The 23,093-nt window shown below is 36.4% G+C and overlaps 1 protein-coding gene across 12 annotated transcripts in view; it reads left to right on the forward strand.

The window, feature by feature from the left end:
• The window catches only part of KCNC2 (potassium voltage-gated channel subfamily C member 2), a 185,875-nt gene that overhangs the window by 153,775 nt on the left and 9,007 nt on the right, over positions 1-23,093 (forward strand). For 9 of the 12 annotated variants that reach the window (XM_029955023.1, XM_029955027.1, XM_029955022.1 and 6 more), the window contains exon 3: positions 20,719-21,646. In XM_029955023.1, coding sequence (XP_029810883.1) covers positions 20,719-21,646 — 928 coding nt within the window. Of the gene's footprint in view, positions 1-20,718; positions 21,647-22,052; positions 22,157-23,093 lie in introns of all 12 variants that reach the window. The other 3 variants (XM_029955031.1, XM_029955030.1, XM_029955029.1) reach the window with 1 other exon arrangement.

Below are 23,093 nucleotides of genomic sequence, written 5' to 3' on the forward strand. Positions count from 1 at the left end.
GCTGCACCAGTTTACATTCCCACCAACAGTGTAGTATCTCCTATAACAGCAGTAATAAAACTTCAAAAATGTCATTTCTATATCATTTCTATATTGCATATGTCTTAGAGAAAAATTTATTCAGTCTTCCTACTACAATTACATGGAATATTTAATAAACTTCTTCTTAAAGGTTTATTTATTTTGAGATGGGAGGCAGAGAGAGAGAGAGAGAGAGAGAGAGAGAGAGAGAGAGAGGAGAGAGAGAGAATAAATACCAGGCAGATTCCACACTGTCAGCCCAGAACGCAACACAGGACTTGAGCTGAAATCAAGAGTGGGATGCTCAACCCACTAAGCCACCCAGGTGTCCCTTAAAATACTCCTTGATCAGCATAATTTAGTATACTAAAGCTTTTTTTCCACTAGACATGAAAATTTATAATTATTTCAGGAAAAATTGGGACATCTTATTACAATAGTCATATCCATAACATGAAGCTACATCATAAAAGATAAAGGCTTTATAAGGAGGTAATATTGTCCATCCAATATTTGAATTTTTTTTGGCTTTGGAATCTTTTAGAATCTAATAAAAGATTGCATTTTATAGCACCTTAGAGTAGTATAATAGTGGGATAAAGGAATAAAGGAGTTAATGAAAGGTATTTTGAAATAGAATTTAATAGAAGTTAAGCAACATATGTATCAATTTTGCTTCTTAGTATTTTTCTATCTGGAGAGCAGTCTAGTTTTAGAAACACTGAAATTTTCAAATAGGATGGAAAGTTTTTTTAAATTGTATTCCCATGTTATGCATTTATAGTTTAAAAAATCAGTTTTGTAACACCAAGAAAGTGAAAATTATCTAATCTCTTGTTGTAAAGTTTGAACATTCATCTAAATCATGATGAATCCTTTGTTGGGGGAAAATAATAATTGATTGTGATAATTACCAGACTGGCAAGCTAAGGAAATATGGGCATACTTGTTGGGTCTTGCCTCTGCATTTCATTTTCTCATCTGCTTCTCACCTGCCTAAACATGTTCATCATACGCTGTGAAAGGACATGTCCTGTCTCTGGTTCATATGCATGTTCTGCTGCCAAAATGTATAATAAGAAATGTAAAGATATGAACCATTTTGTTGAATTTACCAACAACATTGTCAATGATTGTATTTTTTTTTTTTTTTAGTAAGTCTATTTATTTATTTTGAGAGAGAGACCACAAACAGGGGAGGGGCAGGAAGAAAAGGAGAGGGAGAATCCCAAGCAAGCTCTATCAGCAAAGACCCCATTGTGGGGCTCAAACTCATGAACCATGAGGTCTGACCTGAAACCAAGAGTCAGACGCTTGACTGAGCCAGCCAGGTGCCCTAATGATTGAATGAAGCATTTCAGGTGATGCAGTTCATGACCACCTATTCAGCTCTGATCCCACTTTTGTAGACCAAGACTCCTATATTCCTCAACTATTCCATTCTGAATCTGACACTGTCTTTCCTTTCAGAGCTCCTTCCTACTCTGTGTTCCCACTGTCCAAACTCCTATCCGAACTCTTTGTTTTGCCTACAACATCCTGGGCTATGATGCTTTTCTCTTATTTCACCTGATGCCATGAAACCCACAATCCATTTTTACTATGAAGTATTAGTTCTGTGCTATGGACAGAATGGTGTCTCCCCTTCAGCTCCCAAATTCATATATTGATGTTCCTAACTGCCAGTGTGACTGCATTGGGAGAAAGAGCCTTCATGGAGGTAATTAAGGTTAAATAAAGCCATAAGGGTGAGGCCTTGCTGATCCAATAGGACTGGTGTCTCTGTAAGAAGAGGAAGAAATACAAGGAATGAACACACATAGAAGAAAGGGTATGTGAAGACGTGGAAGGAAGGAAGCCATTTGCAAGCCAAGAAGACAGGTTGTACCAGAAAGCAATCTTGCTGGCACCTTGCAGGACTGTGAGAAAATAAATGTCTGGTTCTGTTTAAGTCACCTAGCCTGTGATACTCTGTTACGACAGTTTGAGCAAACCAACCAACACATCCAGATTCCAGTCATTCCTCCACCTTCTAGCCTAAGTGAAACCTAACATTTCCTGAGATTGTTTTCAATCAGGGGTGCCTCCTTTTGCCATTTCTTGAAAAGAGGTACTTTTTCATTTTTCTCTCTGCTGCTATGTTCATACCACTGTTCTGAAGCTTTCCCCACTGAAAGTCGTTTGTCTCAGTAGTCTATGCTTTTAGATCATTTCTTCTCATTGAATTTACCCACAGGGGCACTTGGGTGGCTCAGTAGGTTAAGCATCCAACTCTTGATTTTGGCTCAGATCATGATCTCATGGTTGTGAGCTTGAACCCCTGTGTCAGGCTCTGTGCTGGGCATGGATCTGCTTGGGATTCTCTCTCCCTTTCCTTCAAAGAGAAAAAAAAAAGAAAGAAACCATTCACAGAATTTCTGAATCTCGTTCAATCTTTTTTGTTAGCATTAGACTTTATCACCTAGACTTCTTTTCGATGCTATTCTCTCTGTCAATAGCTACACACATTTACAATTCTTGAATTTGCTCATTTGTTCTATCCTTTCATTCCACTTTACCCATGCCACAGTGGTCGTGGAATTGTTTTATGTAAAGACTCTGCATTCTCAGCAAAGAAAGCCTGGTGGTTTTAAAATACTTCCCTGTTTCTCGATATTCTTCCCTTCAAGAGGTTGAGTTTAACTTCCCACTTTGAATTTGGGCTGGCCTTAGTGATTTGTTCCTAACAAATAGAATATGAAGAAAATGATAGTCCCTAAACTTCTGAGACTAATTCATGAAAGGGCATGACATTTCCTCTTTGTTCTCTCTCACTTTCTTGAATCCCTCCCTCTTGCAAGGGCAGCTGACATGTTATGATGTGAAAACACTCACAGAGCCTGATGAAAGGCCCATATGGTAAGAAACTGAGGCCTTCTCGGAACAGACATTAAGGAATTGAGGTCTCCTATCAATGGCCTGTGAGTGAGTTACCCTGGATGCAGATCTGCCAGTCCCAGTTCAACAATCAGATGACCATAGTTGCTGGCCAGAATCTGAACTGAAATCTCAAGAAAGGCCCTGAGCCAGGCCTACCCAGATCCACCCTGACCTGTATGAAATTGGGATACTAAATATTTGTTGTTTTAGGTTGCAAAGTTTTAAGGTAGTACTTACACAGCAATAGGTAACTATAGCAATGTCCAGAACTATGGGGATAAGAAAGTTAATTAGAAGCCTATGGCAACTTCTCAAGAAGATGACCATTATTTGGGCTCTGTTGAGTCAGTGAATTAGACACTGAAGTGAGGAAGGTAAGATGATCTCTCAGTTTTGAGTTGAATAACAGTGTTGTATTTACTGAGGTAAAGAAGTTGAGGGGAAGAACATATTTGAAAGGAAAGAAATAAAAAACAATAAGTAAACTTATTTGACATCATGTCCTGTTACAAGTATAAGGAAACTATTGATTAAGAAAGTAGTCTAGGGCTCATTGAAGTTAGGGCTGGAGACATAAATTTGGAATCATAAGCAAATGCATGTAGGTTTTTAATAATTGGACTGTATCAGGTCACCAAAAAATAGAAAAGGGTCTGAAGCCAAGTTCTATGCCACTCCAACATTTGAAGGTCAGGTGGAAGAGAGGACCTAGCAAAGAAAAACTGAAATTCATTGTCCAGGGAAGCAGGAAGAAAATAAGAATATGGTATCCTGGAAATGGTTTAGTGAGAGTGTCTCAAAGGGATACAACCTTTAGGAATGATGACTTCCCCCAGAGCTAGCTGCTTTTATTGGAGAAATATGAATGGAAGAATGACCAAAGTGGGTTGATGGCTGACTTTTAGGCATTTTGTTTCCTTCTTATTGAATGGACTATATTTTACCTTCATTTGAGGCATTTATTTTCCTATAGAAATATGGAGTACCTGCTCCTTGTACACAAAATTTGGTTTGGTTTCTCTAGAATTTCACAGCAGAGGGCCTTCAACTTAATAGTTGGACAAGAAACATTTCTTGAATTACAAAATTTTGAACAACCAACCTATAAAAAAATTGCAGAACAGAGAAGAAATCAAACTCTAGAGCATTTATAAAAATCCCATGGAGGATGATAACCATTTGAAAAGAACTTTGAAGTACAGGGATTCCTTTCCCAATCCCAGTTCTTTAAAATTTTACCCTATCTAAAGGCATTTTCATATTTGTGAAATCAAAATCAAGGCATAATGGATGTGCAAAAACTCTTAAATGCTGTTAGGTGGCTGATTTTCTTAGTATTCCTAAAATTTGTGCTTATTCAAACAAACAAAAAAATAAAACCCCAAAATGGCAAAGTAGAAGAAAATAAATCAAAGCTTAAAAATCTAGCCATTGCCAATTCTTGGAATTTTAAAAAGAAGAAATACGATGATAAAAAATAGAACATGCACGAAACTCTAAAGCACAGTTTAGTTATTTTTTTCTCAACTAAGAGCTTTCAGTACATATTTAAAAGACATGTTTTACCTTTAAGAATGAACCCTTTAGGCTGTGGGTGTCATGTTAGAGACTGTTTTCCTGACTGCATTTTTAAGATTCTGCAGGTGGAAAAGAGATACGTCAGGTTTCCTTCTAAGTCAGCACTGTGCAAGCTCAAGAGAATATTAAATGTAGTATTTTCTAGCTCTATTAAATATTCAGAAGCTTTCCTTCTGTTGTCTCTGTATCAAGGGCAAGTCCTGTAAACCTTGCTCTGAAATCTCTGAAATGAGCTAAATAATGTATGAAAACAACCATTTTTTTTTCTTTGGCTAGAAATTAGAGTTTAAAAAACTGTATAAAGGAGGAGGAAGGACTCAGCTCACACTTGTCCATTCATGCAAATTTCGGAATTTTTTTTTTAGATACTTTTGGCCCAACATGTATAGTTAGCTGCCCAAACAATGAACACACAATTGTTTTCTAGCCTTATCTTATCTTTGCCTATGTAGAATCAGCATTTGGTTATTATATTATTTATTTTATAAGGATCTTGAAAAAGTACTACATATAAATACCAGGAATAAAGCTCAGAAATTTTATTTTCCTAGCTTTATTGCTTTTGTACTATTGATGACCAAAGTTGAGCATTCATGTATGCATATTTGCATGTATATAAATGTATATAACACTATTTATAGAAATATTGGTATGTTTATTTTCTTAATAATTCTGCTCAACAGAGTTGAAGATTCTTGTTAATAAAGATGAATTCAGAGAGCAATATAGTCTATAAAACAGAGAGCTTTGACCTTAGTGTCTATGCCTCCATTTACTTTTCTATAAAATGGGACAATAGAATCTACTATCCAAAATGTTTACAAGATTATATGATATGAAAATTAATATTTTTAGGACAGATGTGCTTGATGAATATTACCCATTATTATTATTGTTGTTGTTATTATTTTTAGAATTTTGGATTTTTATTTTTATTAGTTCTAGTTGCTAATTTTTGAATGGCAAAGGCGGTATTGCCCCTGTTTTGTTTGTTTTTTTAAATTCAGGTATTTTTTCCCCTGTTATTTTAAAACTATTGCTAATTTTTATTATCACTTATTAATATCTTAGAAGTGTTATCACTGCCTCTTAGTACAACAGATACTGAGTTAGATTTTGAAGGTAGAACAGTTAAAAACCATACAAAACAGTCATATAGTTACCATAGATTTCTTATTGGTTATGGATTCAAAATGTCTACAGTTTGGACAATTTTGATAATAGTATTCAGGAACATTTGGTACTCGTTTGGTTGCTAAATTCTCATCTTTACAATGTCAAAACTCTGGTTTGGTGCTGTGTTGGCTGAGTAGCTTTTTATATTTTGTAAAACTAGCCCATTTTGCTTATTCTTAAATTTTTTAATGTATATTTATTTTTGAGAGACATAAAGAGAATGTGAGCAGGGGAGGGCCAGAGAGAGAGGGAGACTCAGAATCGGAAGCAGGCTCCAGGCTCTGAGCTGTCAGCACAGAACCTGATATGGTGCTCTAACTCACATAAACACGAGATCATGACCTAAGCCAAAGCTGACGGTTAACTGACTGAGCCACCCCCGTGCCCCCCATTTTGCTTATTCTTTAAACAGAACAAAATTTTTTTTAGTTTGTAATGATCTCTGTCAACAAAACTGACTTAAGCCCTTGAGAATGCAGTAATGTGTGTATGTGTGTTTACTTGCCACTTATATTTCTCAGTACCCACTAGTTTGTTAATCCCTTGAAATCTGGATTCTTTCCTATTTCTTTACTGAAAGTGCTTCATCAATGGAAACTAATGTTGGCCTAATTATCTCATCCAAAAGGCCTTTCTCCATTTTTATCTTCTTTGAACTCTGCAGAAATTGACATTGTTAATCCTTCTTGCTTAAAGCCTGGCTTTCTTTTTTATCTCTGACATTGCCCTGCTCTTGTCACTCAAACTGACAGCCTGTTCGCTTATTAGTCTTAGTTTGTACTTTTCTTCCTATTCTATTTGTTGTTTTCATAGGCCTTCTTAAAAATCCATTTGGAGGATGTGGTTGGGTATAAATGAGTGAAACAAAATCGAGTTAAACCTTATTTTTGGTGCGGCTATAGTCTTTATTTCTTCTTGCCAATATTTATTAAGCATTAACTTAATGTCATTGACACAAAATTGAAATAAAAATTCCTGCTTATCTGGGCCCTGGGTGGCTCAGTTGGTTAAGCATCTGACTTTGGCTCAGGTCATGATCTCACGGTTCATGGGTTCGAACCTTGCATTGGGTTCTGTGCTGACAGCTTAGAGCTTGGAGCCTGCTTTGGATTCTGTGTCTCCTCTGTCCCTTCCCTACTCATGCTTTATCTCTCTCCGTCTCTCAAAAATAAGCATTGAAAAAAAGTTTTTAATTGTGCTTGTGTCACAAGATCGTGTTTTAGAAAAGAAGCAGAAAATAAAATATTGCAGAAATGAGATAAGTGCCATAGTAGAGATATGAACAAGAAACTAACAAAAAAGTGCTTAATTTTGCCTCAGATTTTAGGACTCTAAAAGATGAAGGGATTTCTGAGTCGAGTCTTAAATACAAAGTTCTTTGCCAGCCAGTTAAAGGAAAAAAGCCTATTGGGCAAAGGAACTCCATGTACAAAGGCATGAGGACTGGAACTCTGGTACATTAGTCAATATGGTGATATTCACAGTAGAAAGGTATGTGAAGTGCACATAAAGAAATTTCTTGAGGGGCGCCTGGGTGGCTCAGCTGGTTGAGTGTCCAACTTCAGCTCAGGTCATGCTCTCATGATTCATGAGTTTGTGCCCCTCATCGGGCTCTGTGCTGACAGCTAGCTTAGAGCCTGGAGCCTGCTTTGGATTCTGTGTCTCCTTCTCTCTCTGCCCTTCCCCTCTTTATACTCTGTCTCTGTGTCTCAAAAATAAATACACATAAAAAAAAAGGAAGAAATTTCTTGAATGATGTATCAAGAACATTGTGTATCCTATAATGGGAACCATTAAACTATTTTAAGCAGATGGGTGACATAATCATATTTTTCCCTTGAAGGAATGCTTATTCCTAGTAATCCAGGAACATCCAATTAAAGGCTAAGCCATTAGCCCTGGGAATGTAGAGAAGGGAGAAAAATACTAGCGATATTTCAAGTCGGAGAATCTACAGGATTCGGTAATATGACAGATGAAGGTGCTGGGGAAGGAAAAAAAGAAATCAAAGTACTAAGCTGGTTAATTGGTAAATGATGGTTCAGAATAAAAGAAATACAGAATACAATAGGCGAATTAGATTTCAGTAATATATTGGACAAGTAGAGTTTGAAGTTCCTTTTAAACCTTCACTGATAAAATGTATGATAGTCACTGTGACAGGTAATTTTATGTGTCAACTTGACTGGTAAACATTTCTGGATGTTTCTAGAAGACAGTAGCATTTGAGTCAGTACACTGAGTGAAGATCCCCTCCCTAGTTGGGGGAGCATCATTCAACCCATTGAGGGTCCAAATAGAACAAAAAAGCAGAGGGAGGTGAATTTTCTCTCTCTGCTTCAGTGGGCATATCCATCTTCTTCTGACTTTAAAATTTGGAGCTCCTGTTTTTTGGGCAACCAGACTCAGACTGGGACTCATATCATTCATTGGCTACCCTGGTTCCGAGGTCTTCCAACTTGGACCAGGACTACCTCACTGGGTTTCCCAAGCCTTTATCTGATAGATAGCAGATGATGCCGTTTCTCAACCTTTGTAATCATGTAAGCTAATTCCTCATAATATATCTCTTTCTGTGTACTTATGTATTTCCTGTTGGTTCTGTTTCTCTGGAGAACCCAGACTAATAGTTATTGTTTTGATTGCCATTACATCATTTGTTATTTAATTGAGAGTGAAGAACTTTGTGGATTGGGGAATTATGATTAATCACACACAGAAAAGGTATAAGCTAGAGACTGACATTTGAGTTATCATTGGTGCATTGATAACATTTGGAATCATGGAAGTAGATGAGATTACCGTTTCAAGAAATTCCAGTATTTAAGCAATAGACACAGATATTTCTGATTATTCCAGATTTTTGTGACTACTGAGAATCACTTAGTTTAGCTCTCACTTTATTCATGACAGTTTTAAAATTATTAACATAAAAATGCTTTTCTTTTTACTTTATAATCTAGTAAAGGAGCTGATTGTATTGAAGATGCCTTAGAGACTTTGTGATCTTGTATGGAGTCACTGGTAAGCCATATTAATATTTATAGAAGGGTTAGGAGATACTTATTTTCCTGGATTAGGATATAATCCAGTGATGTGAGCAAACATTTTTTAATGAAAAATAATTTTTTAACTGAAATATAATTGGCATGCAATATCCTGTTAGTTTCAAGTGTACATCATAGTGATTCAATATTTTTATATGTTATGAAATTATCCCCATACTAAGTCTAGTTGCCATCTCTCACCATAAAATGTTATTACAGTACTATTGACTATATTCCCAATGCTCTACATGATATCTCCATGACTTAGAAAAATAAATTTAAAAAAAATTTCTAAAATGGGAAAAGTGAAGTGGAAGGTTGGCATTGTTTTACATTTTTGTACATCTTTTCCGTGTCTGACCTAGTAGAAAGTGGCTGGATTCTCCTATCTTCTTGGTACATTTTTCTGTTGTAATACCACATCACGTAGCCTCTGGAAAACTCTGCTACAAGCTGGTAACACAATGAGAATGAAAAAAGCAAAAAAAATTTTAATATTACTTCAAACTAATTTTGACTTTATAGACCCAATAAAAGGGTCTCTGGACTGCTAGAAATTCCAGACCACACTCTGAGAGCTGTTTATATAGTTAAATTGCTTAGGCAAACAACATTAAGGTTGTCTTTATTGGATTTCCAATTACATAGCCAATCAATTCCTCTTTATTTTAAATATTACTTTTCTGCCTCTTGTAATGAAAGTACCAGTTATCGAGGGCTTTTGTTTTGTGGAATACAGGAAATTTGTCCCTGGGAAGAATCTCCATCTATTTATGAGAGTCCCCAGGATCTCTAGGCAGACAAGGAACTGAGACTCTAGCATCCTTTCTTCATGTAGGAATACCTGCTGAAGTAGACTAGGGTAGATTGGAGGGGTCCTGACCCAGCTTGGTAGGAAGGAAGAACAAATATTCACCAAACAGAATGATCTTGAAGAAAAAGGACACACATAAACCATGGAAGACTCTAAGGACTTGGCTATTTGTGCATATGGTTCTGTTTCAGAAAGGATTACTAGCAAGCAGGTATGGAGAAAGAATGCTAACATTTGAGACTAAACCTTGGGATTCCCTGTGTTGTACAGGGATCTGGACCAGCAGAAGTGCCCCAGTAGGCTAGACAGATGTGTTGAAAGTGTGTGGAGTGTGTTGGAAGAAACAGACTTATCAGAGTCAACAAATCTTGGCAGCTGTTTGTAAGCTAGTCACCTCCCTTCACCTTCAACTAGCGTTCTATTTACCTCCCTTGTTTTCAACTAAGTTCAACAGAATTCTTGTATAATTTAATTTGGAAAATGATTGTTAGCCTCCAGAAACATATCCTAGGACTTATGGTAGATAGGGTTTAAAAATGTGACTTCCTAGGTGTTCCTACATCATGATGGTATAGGTCTTATCATTACAAGACAAACTGGATCATTTATAGATGATTTAAGACAATATATGTTAAATGTGGAAATTTTGGAGGGAGTTTTGAAAAGTTGGAATTTAGGAATTACAATTAATGTTTATGTTATGAAATGACTATATATAATCTATTATTCTTATGACTAAAAAGTATAAAATTCTTCAGTCTAATAAAACAATTATAAACAATTATTTTCATGCAATATATTAGTTATGAACACATTAAATTTTATCATGAGACTTTGAGAAGTAAAATGATACTATGTAGGACGCCTGGGTGGCTCAGTCAGTTAAGCGTCTGACTTTGGCTCAGGTCATGATCTCACAGTTGACCCCCACGTTGGGCTTTGTGCTGACAGCTCAGAGCCTGGAGCCTCTTTAGATTCTCTGTCTCTGTCTTTGTCTCTGTCTCTCTCTCCCTCTGCCCCTCACCCACTTGCACTCTGTCTCTCAAAAATAATCACTAAAAATAAAATAAAATGATACTGTGTATGCATATTTGATGACTTTTAATTCTAGTTACTTAACTTTGAACACCATAATTCATTGTGATAATACTAATGTTATGTATTGCCCTCCCTTGTCTGTATCCTAGAAAATTATACTCAAGGATGAGTGGATAGGCCAAGTAAAATTTTCAGTGAAATTCCTATTGCATAGGAAAAAAATCTAGAGAGAATGATGTGTATTTATATAGGACAAAGGTATAAAAAAACGTGGTGGAAGAGATTTGACAAGGCATCACATAAGTCTCGGTGACCAAAAGTAGTATTTGGGTATATTTCTTGATTTGAGAAATCTAAATCTTTTATTGTTTTATATTTAGTTTATACCTAACTACATAATATATTGATATCTATAATCTATACTGACATATACTACACATATCTATACATATAAACATATCTAATACGTGGATATAAATATAAAACATATATGTGTTATAAACACTCACATGATTATATATAGTTACATATAGGTTAATCTTCACCTTCTTCACTAATTTTTGAACTTCTTAATCATGTATGTGTATGGCATCCCTACTGAGGAAAGATCTAACTCAACATCATAAATCCAATAAAGTTTGTGAAACTAACAGTGAAACCTGAATAAAGAGAAGTTGATTTTACCAGCCTCAAAAGAGAATGAAGTAATTGTCAACTCTGCATGGAACCTGCACACACAAGGCTGTAGATGTCCCTATGTGGTTGGCCCTTGAGGATGTTCTTACTAATGAGATACTATTTTCTTTCTCTAGAGACCACAGTTCTGTGAACAACACCACATTCTTGTTAATTATGGCAAAGCTCATATATGAGACTTGAATACATACATAATTAAGAGCATCTGCTAAATTTAAGGTGCTGGCCAAAAGAAGACAAATGGCAATCTGCCAACGTATAATTTCTGTGGAGTAATAAAATCAGCTTAATGGTCATTGAGAATGAAGATCCAAGTTTAATCCTCTCTTGGTTATTATTTCCCTTGAATTTTGTTTTAAAATAAAACCTATAATACATGATAAAAATTTTTAAAAAATTTAAAATTTTAAAGATATTTCTAGAATTAGTTAAAATTCTCCATTAGCAACACATTCATATGAGGCCACTCACTCAGATATAACTACTGCTAAGAATGCAGTGTTGCTATTTATTTATCAGCATGCATTAATTGTACATAGAGAAAGAAGTTGTGTTAGCCTCTACCTATTGTTGTACCACAGTCATCCTTTTGCTTACTATGTTTCATTGGATATCATTCCATATTTAGCTGCCTTGTTCTTTTAGAAAAAAATTTTTTTAACATTTATTTATTTTTGAGAGACAGAGAAAGAGTGTGATCAGGGGAGGGGCAGAGAGAGAGGGAGACACAGAATCCGAAGCAGGCTCCAGGCTCTGAGCTGTCAACACAGAGTTTGACACGGGGCTCGAACCCATGAACCGTGAGATCATGACCTGAGCTGAAGTTGGATGCTTAACCCACTGAGCCACCGAGGCGCTCCTGCCTTGTTCTTTGTAATGCTATATACCATTGACTTGTGGAGATTTACTTTTTTTTTTTTTTGACAAATAATGCTTCTGTGAATGTCCTTCCACATATATCCTTGTACTTTTCTCTACACATTTTACCAGAGTAAATTTCTAAAAGTGGAAATTTTGGATTAGAAGGTACTTTGAGCTCTGATTCCTCATTGTTGAAAGTCCTTGCTCATCTCTTTATTTAATTATTTAAGAGAGAAAAGTAGAATGTGTATAATAAGAATTAAGCATTTTTATTTGGAAAATATATAATGTCCTTAAAATGCAAACTAAAAATAGGTATACCTCATGTGGAATTGCAAAAATTGAAATTCCTTAGTATACACACACACACATATTTTTTTGAATCAAAATGTTATAATTTCTTCCATCTTCATGATTATAGACATTATAGAGCAGGATGGGTACACAAGGCAAATAAAGCAAACTCTACTCCCATTTAAGCAGATGTAGCATTTTGGCAGTTTTATGATAATACAGGTTGCCTTAATTGACTTGGGTTAAAAGCTGGCAATAGCAAATCTTTGCAATTTAGAATGTTCCTCTGTAGTTACTTAATTCCCAAGGATCTTAATTCCTAAACTACACTAGGAGCTCTGAAATGGGCATTTACTGCAACATTCTTCAAGCTTTCCCATCTTAACTTGAAATCTGACACCTCTTCTTAAAGTAGGCAACTGTCTGTTAAAGCTGTCTTCCTTTTGGCTAGCCCAGTCCACCAGCAATCTTAACTGTTATTATATAAAAGTAAAATCAATCGTACTCCCAAGCATTGATTAAAACTGTTGTGTTGGGATCCCTTTTCAGAGCATTAGCTCTAGGAGAGAAAAGAGATCCTAACCAATTGCTTCCATGAATAGCAACCCCAGTACAATGTACCTAATGTTTTTTACAGAACACTGACAAGGTCAGGCAACCCTGATCATCTGACAACTTTATCAGTATTTACATACGAAAGATATTTAAAACTGATTCCAGACCAAGTATTGCAAACATAATCCCAAGAAATCATTCAGTTATAGTCTGTAGAGTTCCTGGGAGATGCCAGAGCAAGTGAGAAATCATCTCAAAGCAAAGACTGATGGTTCATCATCTCACAAGTGAGAGGAAATGAGGAGGAAAGAAAACTCCCTCCTAAACTCCTCATCAAATTGATGGCTATTATCACAGCCTTAATTGACGAAACCCATTGACATCAATTTCCTGATTCAAGGAGTCCATTTTCAAGGGATTGTCAAGGTCAAGAAGAGGTTTCAGGCTTTTCTTTGCTGTGGCCCATGAACGGGAATCTCCTTTAAGGACTGGAATTTAAGGGCCGTGACAACGTATATATTTTAGGTAACTTGTCTTAAAAAATCTCCCCGAAATGTTAATTTCCAACTATTAAATTATGTCATTGACTTTTACTTTCAGAGAGAGGGGAGTTTAATTTTTCTTCAAGTTCTTTTCCCCCTTAAGGTTTTATAATATAAGTTGAGGTTTCTAATTGTGAATTAATGGGATGAGGTGACTTTTAAAAGAGATTTTGTGTTGGAGCCAGTGGAATTTTTACATACCAAGTAAACATATTTCAAAAACGCTTTCCTTTACTAAGTTCACAAGAACCGAGCACCTACTTCTGCCATCAGTCAAGCCCTGTGTTTGGCTGTAGAGGTAGATATTAAATTCTTCTTTTTGAGCAATTTGTGGACTTGTAGAATCAGTAACAAAAGTGTGTGAAAATTGCTACATCAGTGATCCTGGGCGAGGGGAGAACAGAAAAAGGCCACTTAATCAGTCTGGTCCTCATTATGTTTGGCACTTTTGAGCTATCTATAGAGTTCAGTTATATTTGTTTTAATAGTAATAGGAAAGAGAAAATGATGAAACAAAAATATAGCCTGCTTTGCTCCTCTTTCTGCCAGCTTTTTATACATACATGGATATCTACTTGAATCTTTGCACTGAGGTAGATTAGTATAGTATCTTCTATGCAGAACTGTACTTTGAGGGCTTTCTTTTCATGGTCGCTAAATAGAAAACAAAACCAAACTGGGGTATTAGGTACTCTGTCAAGCTAATTATGGCCACTGGGCTTAGGGAGAAAAAGTGGCTAGTTATTGGATGTACAAGCCAATATTGTAGCAGGGAATTTCCCTTCTGAAAGTGCCTGAGATGATACATCAGTTCTGTGAATTCAGTCAACATAATAACACCTTCTAGAAAGCTTTCTCATACTTTAATTATTTAACATGCTTTATCTTATTTTCATTTAATGCCTGTAAGAGTTTGTGGTCTTATCACAGGGGAAAAGGAAGAGAGAGATGGTAATGTGATTTTCTTCCTCAATTCTTTGTTAAGATTCCAGTAACAGAGTGCATGGAAGCTACCAAAGGCAATGTTTGGACCTACAGACCAGTTCCATTTGCTCCTGCTATAAATTTGGCTTTTTTTTTTTTTGTTTCAATATGCATATTTCATTATTTCTGTTATTTCCTTTCTCTCACATTATTTTTATTCCCACTAGAATGTGGTCTACCTTATTATTTTGTTCATGTATTTATCCTTTCATTAATTCTTTCATCCTTCTATCCAGCCAGCCCTCCTAAATACTAACCACTGTGCCAAAAGCTGTAAAACGAGTATGACATCATTCTAGTCCTTACAGAGTTTCCAGTTCTGTGAAGGAGAAAAACAAATAAAATCTCTCCCCCTGCCCGCCATTTATTTCCTTTCTAATTTATTTTACTTAATATTATTTAATCTAATCTCATATTTACCCATTTTGGCTTACTTTAGTGAGTCAGAAAACAAAACAAAACATTTTCAGTATCCAAGTCTTTTAAAATTAAGTTCAACTGAAGTGTACAAATTCCTTGATAATGGATTCCAAGTGCCACCTCCAGATGATTCTAGGTATTCAAGGCTTTTGGGGTCACCTTTTCATCTGATACTCAAACTAAGTTCCCAGTAAACTGATATTTTATCCTTCATTACATGGGGAGATCTTTCTCTCCCTATATCTCTCACAAGGGCTAAATTTCTCCTGATTACCTTTTACTCCTATTTAATACTCGCCTATGTTTTGGAACCTCACCTTATCTTATACCCATGGTTGACTGTTCCCCTCTTTTTGTCTTACCATAGCCTCATCCCTTCATCACTCAAAGCCCCATCAACACCAGGTTCTTTTGTACAACCGTCTTTTGCTGAAGGCATAGCAGAGCAAACAACTTCTTAAGATTTGGTGATCTCCACCCGTGTCCCAAAGTTCTGCTGCTGCATGGCCCACCCATCTCTCACTTGCTCTCTCCTTCCCATAATGCGACTTTCCTCCTCCTCAGAGACCTTTCCTGCTTCTTTCTCTCTGGATTTCAACTTTCTTCCAACTTCCCCACTTTTAAGTTGGCAGAAGACAACTTTCAGTTTCCCACCATGTTATTATGAAGAATTCTTTGGTTCTCTGTTATGACCTTCCCATTCTAGACCATTCCTAGTGTCTTTAGCCTTTATAAATAAAAAATAGCCTAACTTGTTTTTTTTAAAGCATAACAATCATCTACTTCTGAAATGAATATCTCTTTCCCACAGTGATAGTTTGTATCTTTATTATACTCTTTTTTATTTTCCTCTTATATACTATTATCACACCATGGCAGAATTACAAAGTCCTTAAAAACTAAAGATATACATAGCTATAAAAATTACAATGAAGAATAATAAAAATACAAAACCATGATGTAGTTCTTTAAATAATGCTAATTGATAATTGATTAATATTGATAAATTCAAGTTTCAAGCAATTTGTAAAAATACCAACAACTTTTGGCTTTCAAAGTTTTGTGTCTCAGAATTGTGTATATAGAAGCTGTTCAATCGCTTTGTTTCTTCACCAATATTTGTGTAGAAGCCAGAATTATGTCACAACTCACACACAAAGACACACACACACACAAACAGGCACAATAGTAATAATTATATATTTTTAAATTATACTAAAATATAAATAATAATGATTTATAGTGTTTGCATAGTACTTTAAATTAAAAACCGCTTTAACATATATCTTGTATTTTTACTTCATCCCAAACAATGGGGGTTTTACAATAATTTAATTTCCCCCTTCCCATATGTTCATCTGTTTTGTTTCTTAAATTCCGCATATGAGTGAAATCATATGGTATTTGTCTTTCTCTGATTGGCTTATTTCTCTTAGCCTAATACATTCTAGCTCCGTCCATGTCACTGCAAATGAAAAGATTTCGTTCATTTTGATGGCGGAGTAATATTCTAGTGTGTGTGTGTGTGTGTGTGTGTGTGTGTGTGTGTGTGTTATATTATATACCACATCTTCTTTATCCATTGGTCAGTTGATAGACATTTGGGCTCCCTCCATAGTTTGTCTAGTGTTAATAATGCTGCTATAAACATGTACCCCCCCAAATTATTTTTGTATCCTTTGGGTAAATACCTACTATTGCAATTGTTGGATCATAAGGTAGTTCTACTTTTACTTTTTTGAGTACCCTCCATACTGTTCTCCAGAGTGGCTGCACCAGTTTGCATTCCCACCCGCAGTGCAGAAGAGTTCCCTTGTCTCCACATCCTTGCCAACACCTGTTGTTTCTTGTGTTGTTAGTTTTAACCATTCTGACAGGTGTGTGGTCAGTATCTCATTATGGTTTGGAGTTGTATTTCCTGATGAAGAGTTATGTTGAGCATCTTTGCAGGTGTCTCTTAGCCACCTGAATGTCTTCTTTAGAAAAGTGTCTATTCATGTCTTCTGTGGGTGGGTAATAAAAATGAGTAATTTAACAAAGTGATTCATATTACTTACATTCCAGCCACCAAAAGGACTCTGCTGTCCTTTTCCTGACAACATAATAGCTCATTTAATGAGCATAAGCATCAAGTTCTAATAGTTCTTATTGAGATAATAATTATATTTTTTAAGTTATACTAAAATATAAATAATAATGATTTATAGTATTTGCATAGTACTTTAAATTAAAAACCACTTTAACATAAATCTTGTATTTTTACTTCATCCCAAACAATGGGGCTTTTACAATAATTTAAGACAAGGGAATTCTTTTATTCTTTTTAAAGATTAAGTGAGGCATTTTTATTATTGATACAGAGAGAAACAGAGTGCAGGCAGGGGAGGGGCAGAGAGAGAGGGAGACACAGAATCCGAAGCAGGCTCCAGGCTCTGAGCTGTCAACACAGAGCCTGACGTGGGGCTCGAACCCACGAACCATGAGATCATGACCTGAGCCGAAGCCGGACGCTTAACTGACTGAGCCACCCAGATGCCCCTAAGACAAGTGAATTCTAAAGTTTTCCCAATAAGCCAGCAAGTCCAAAGGAGGACCACCAGCAACCAAATTGCCCTAAAGTCTCCTTACAGCCTCATTTTGAAACCTCAGTAATATTTCTAGTGTATTTGAAACTCTTTAGGAAAAAAGGTTAACCTTTATAAAGTCAGGTCCTCTGTGCTAGCTTGGGCTTTAATCATCACAATCTGTGCAAAAGAGGCAGATTTGGAAAGCCTTCTGCTCCTGTGGTGTTACAGGAAAGACATCATTTGAGAAAGAGAGATTGAAAAAGTCCAGACATTTTGTTAAACTTTCCTACTGTGTTATATACAGGTTTTCCCTTTCCATCAGGTTAGCTTCATTTATCCCTCAAATTTCAGTCTATTGATATTTTGTCAGAGGTTTCTATGACCCCTCAGTCTACATAAAGCCCTGTTTTTGAGTCTTTCTATCCTTCATTGCATTTATCACAATTGTAATTATATAATTTTTGCATGGTTGATTATTTAATGCTGTGTCCTTAATAGATTATGAATTCCTCAAACACAGGGATTGTGTTTTGTTAACTTCTTGTTAAATTGAAGCCGTAGCCCTGTGGCCTGGCACAGAGAGGCACCTAATTCATACTTGAATGAATGAACGAGGAGTAATGTTCCCTCATAATGTTCCCTCATAAAAGGGCCCAGTGTTTTGTTCAGAGTACCCTTGGAAACTGTCTTTGTTGTTTGGGAGGTAGGCTGGGAAGCTAGGACAGATTTTGACAGAGGAGTGTTGGGAAGTCTCACTCAATTCACCTGAATGTAAGCGGAGAGAGTTTGAGACTGCAAAGTTAACTGAAAAAGGGCTGACTGAGGAGCACTAGAAGCATAAAATAAAATTGCAGTTTGCTTTAACTGCCTTATATTGTCTACCTGCCTCGTAGATTGAATGTGCGCACTAAAACTTTTGACACTTCACCTGAAATATTGGAGACTAGATGTGAATGGGGGAACATGTGGGGAGTGGCTTGGTGCAGGTGTCAATATACACATACCAGCAGGGCTCTAATGACAAAAGATTTCAGGGGGAATCAGAAACAAACGTGAATCTCAAATCTATAGATAAAATTGTGATCACATTAAGAAGTAATGCTTGCATCAGGGATGGTTGATTTTTCCTCTGAAAGATACCGTCTTCTTCTTCTTCTTTTTTAATGTTTTTATTTATTTTTGAGAGAGAGAGAGAGAGAGAAAGAGACAGCATGAGCAGGGGAGAGTCAAAGAGAGAAGGAGTCACAGGATCTGAAGACAGGCTCCAGGCTCTGAGATAGCTGTCAGCACAAAGCCTGATGTGGGGCTCGAACCCGCAAACCATGAGATCATGACCTGAGCAGAAGTCGGACGCTTAACCAACTGAGCCACCCAGGTGCCCCCAAAAGATGCCGTCTTCTAAAGCATCTAGAGGGTCTTAGTGATACTGCTGCAACAAGTAGTTGATTCAGAACTGTATATTTATTTGGGGAAAGGGAAAGCTGTGTGAAAACATGTTAGTGTTATGCTTTATGTCTGGGAAAAGATATTGGTGAAACCATGATTTCAAAACCAAGGGAAACTGGATGATATGCACGGGGGAATAAGGCAAAACCATGAAAATGGCATGCTTTATAATTCTATATGTGTATATTACGTATCAACTGTTCCACTGCATAGAAATAATTTCAGAATTTGAGGTGGTTCTTTAAGGCAGATAGTTGCCATCCTAAGATTTTTTTTAAGTCCTTTTGTATGTGTCTTACATTGAAACTCAACCAGGAAAAAAAAAAGAGGTAGTTTCAATCTCTTCTCAAAACTTAGATCTTTTCAATGATATAGGGGAAGAATAAATATTAGGGGACAGTTTTGGGATTTGGATATACCCCAATATTTCCAAGAAAGGCTACCTTCCACTTGAATGGTGAACTCTTGTTCCTACATAATTAATTAACTTGGATGTTTTAGGGGCACTGTCTTGGCGCTCATTACACGCTAAGTCTGAGGACATTATCAGAGAGCTCTAGAACTCTGCCAGCTTCTTTGAAAGCATCTGGTACTGACGGCCACAGTCCCGTTCACTCAGACAACTGGATGTTAAGTTCTCAGAGCTTGAATATTAAGAAATATGTGATCCCAACATAATTAACTCTTTCAACACATTTGTATTCAACGTGTGAGAGTTTGGTAGTTAACAAAACAATTGGAAGCAAAACTTATCAGGTTAGTGTATTAGGTCTATCACTTCATTATCTTATGTCTTGGAAAAGTAGCTGAAACTCTGTGCTAATATTGCGGAACTGTAAAATATGATGGTAGTAGTATTGTTTGTTATGAGTATGGATATGAGTTAATTACATAATTTGTTTTTATGAATGTCTGGCACTAGTAAGATTTTATTATTATTATTGTGTAATAGTAGGTGCATGTCTTCACATATTAGGGACTAAAGAAATGAACTCAAAAGTTGAGTAAGAAAATACCCTGAAATTTTATTGCATGCTACTCTAACACATAGGGTTCTTTTTCAGGTGAGAAAAAAAATTGTATTTTAATTTGCTCTAACTTTTCTCTCTCTTCAGTCTTGTTGCCTATTCATCTTCGCTAGATTTGTTCTTTTGGATAAGTCTCCACCTTAAGCTGATAAAATTTAACTGTAACATAGATCAAAAATATTTTTTTTATGTCCGTACCTCATGACAATTTGAGCATTTTATTTATAGCTAAAAACCTACAGTTAAATTTAGATGGCTTGCAAATTTCCATCAGTATGAACTGTACCTTATATTTATAAATATAAAACTTGACCTAATACATGATGATTTCTAGGATCAGAAATAATATCTGGAACCACAGTCTACATTTATTATTTTTTTCAGTCTGTTGCCCTTTAACAGTGTTTTGGATTGATTTTTATGCTTTCTTAACAGGAATATTTTTATACAAAAGAGTCAAGAAATCATTTTCCAACATAAAGCAAAAGTTTTTGCCTATATAAACAGAAAACAGAACTTGAAACACAACATGTGTGCAACTCTAATTAATGATACCTACACATCTCTTCTTTCACTTGAGTAACATCCAAGCAAATTCTCCAAGATCTCCAAATACATTTTATTTTTTTTCATCTACAGGGATCGATGCTCTTAGATTTGGTCAAAGTATATTATAGTTCAGATCATTCTCTCTTTGTTTCTTTTTTTATTTCTCCCCACACCCCCCTACAGTTTATTGCTTTTGCTTCTTTATTCTTCATCCTGGTTTCAATCACAACCTTTTGCCTGGAGACACATGAAGCTTTCAATATTGTTAAGAACAAGACAGAACCAGTCATCAATGGCTCAAGCGTTGTTCTGCAATATGAAATCGAAACGGATCCTGCCTTGACGTATGTAGAAGGAGTGTGTGTGGTATGGTTTACTTTTGAATTTTTAGTCCGTATCATTTTTTCCCCTAATAAACTTGAATTCGTCAAAAATCTCTTGAATATCATTGACTTTGTGGCCATCCTACCCTTCTACTTAGAGGTGGGACTCAGTGGGCTGTCATCCAAAGCTGCTAAAGATGTACTTGGCTTCCTCAGGGTGGTAAGATTTGTGAGGATCCTGAGAATCTTCAAGCTCACCCGCCATTTTGTGGGTCTGAGGGTGCTTGGACACACTCTTCGAGCTAGTACTAATGAATTTTTGCTGCTGATAATCTTCCTGGCTCTAGGAGTTTTGATATTTGCTACTATGATCTACTATGCTGAGAGAGTAGGAGCTCAACCTAACGACCCTTCTGCTAGTGAGCACACGCAGTTTAAAAACATTCCAATCGGCTTCTGGTGGGCTGTAGTGACCATGACTACCTTGGGCTATGGGGATATGTACCCCCAGACATGGTCAGGGATGCTGGTGGGAGCCCTGTGTGCCCTGGCTGGAGTGCTGACAATAGCCATGCCAGTGCCTGTCATTGTCAACAACTTTGGAATGTACTACTCCTTGGCAATGGCGAAGCAGAAACTTCCGAGGAAAAGAAAGAAGCACATCCCTCCTGCCCCTCAGGCAAGCTCACCTACTTTTTGCAAGACAGAATTAAATATGGCCTGCAATAGCACACAGGGTGATACGTGTCTGGGCAAAGACAATCGACTTCTGGAACATAACCGATCAGGTAAGGCACAATTTCAAATGCATGCCATTAAATACTTTATAGACCAGTATGTCCCTTAGGTAGAAGGCAACCATTTTCATTCTCTGTAAACGTTCATGAGTTTTCAGTTTTACCCCTTCACAAAACATGCGTTTGTATCAGGCTTGTAGATAGCTAGACTGTGGCCTGTAGCTTTTCTCAGTAGGTTCCAAGTAGAAGCCTGCATAGCTGGTCTATAGAGTTTTCCTGCTTTAGTGGGAATGCCCTCTGCTGATGGTGCCAATATTTTCTTTTGCCTGTTTGTTGCTCTTGTGCCAATGTTTCTTTGTTCCCCTGCACGATGTGATGGTATGATATTGGCCATTTTCCATTTTTCATTCTCAAAATGTTGATTTCCATATCATTTGGCTTGGTGTGTTTGTCTCAGTTTTATCTCTGCCACATGGGGCCATGCATCTCAACCTAATTCACAAGAAGCCGTTACTTAAAAAGAATGGATACTTATATTTCAAAAGACTGAACACCAAAAAGGTGATATGGAAGATAGCCTTTTTGATACTACACGTTGTCCCTAGTAATATTCTGGAGGGTTGATTACATTTTAATGATTGTTAACTTAGGTAGGATATCCAATATAATCCCTTTAGATTGGGCAAGATGCTATGTAATATAAAAAACTCACCATTATTCTGGAGATAGAGGATCTGCTTTGTCTAATCAATGGCACAGTTGAATTTCCCTGTGGATTTCCTTTTTTATGCACATTGGACACTCTGTTCCCTCCCAAGATGAATTTTGGGTGATACACTGCTCAATCCCTACACCTCTCTATTGCCATAAATAATCTAGAGGACATTGACTGTAAATTGATATTCATTTTGCTAAACTGATAGGCCGTAGCGTCCTCTCTAGTTTACTGTGTATGGTACAGATGAAATATCTTGTAGGTTAAGCAATTTAGTTAGCTTTCAGCCCACTGAAAATTTAAGATATGGGCATTCCTGTAACTTAGATCCACTTAATCTTTTTCTTGTAAAAAAAAAAAAAAGGTTTATGATAATCTCATGTGAATTCTTTTGCATAATTTAGAAATAACACCAATTACACAAGAAATAAACTAACAAACAAACAAACAAGGCAAGTAACACTTCCGTGGGTTTCTTCATTAGCTTCCAGAAGTTTTTGTGAAGTAAATGGGGGGAAAATGTGGCTGGAACCAAACTGCTTTTTTTAAAGATTTTATTCATAAAAGTTCTTTTGTTCCTATAGTACACAGAATATTGCAGATTCTGTCAATATATCTGAAAACTGTTGGGCCAAGAATGTCTTTATGAATAGTGGAGGTTAGTTGATGTTGGTCTCATCAGACTGTTCTCAGAGCATCTATGTAGAGTCCTTATGAAGGACATGGAAAAAGAGGACAGACTCTCAGCTGGGTAAATATTGTTATAACAGGCTGGCATCTAGG

Source organism: Suricata suricatta, chromosome 10, assembly GCF_006229205.1.
Source record: "Suricata suricatta isolate VVHF042 chromosome 10, meerkat_22Aug2017_6uvM2_HiC, whole genome shotgun sequence".
NCBI lineage: Eukaryota > Metazoa > Chordata > Mammalia > Carnivora > Herpestidae > Suricata > Suricata suricatta.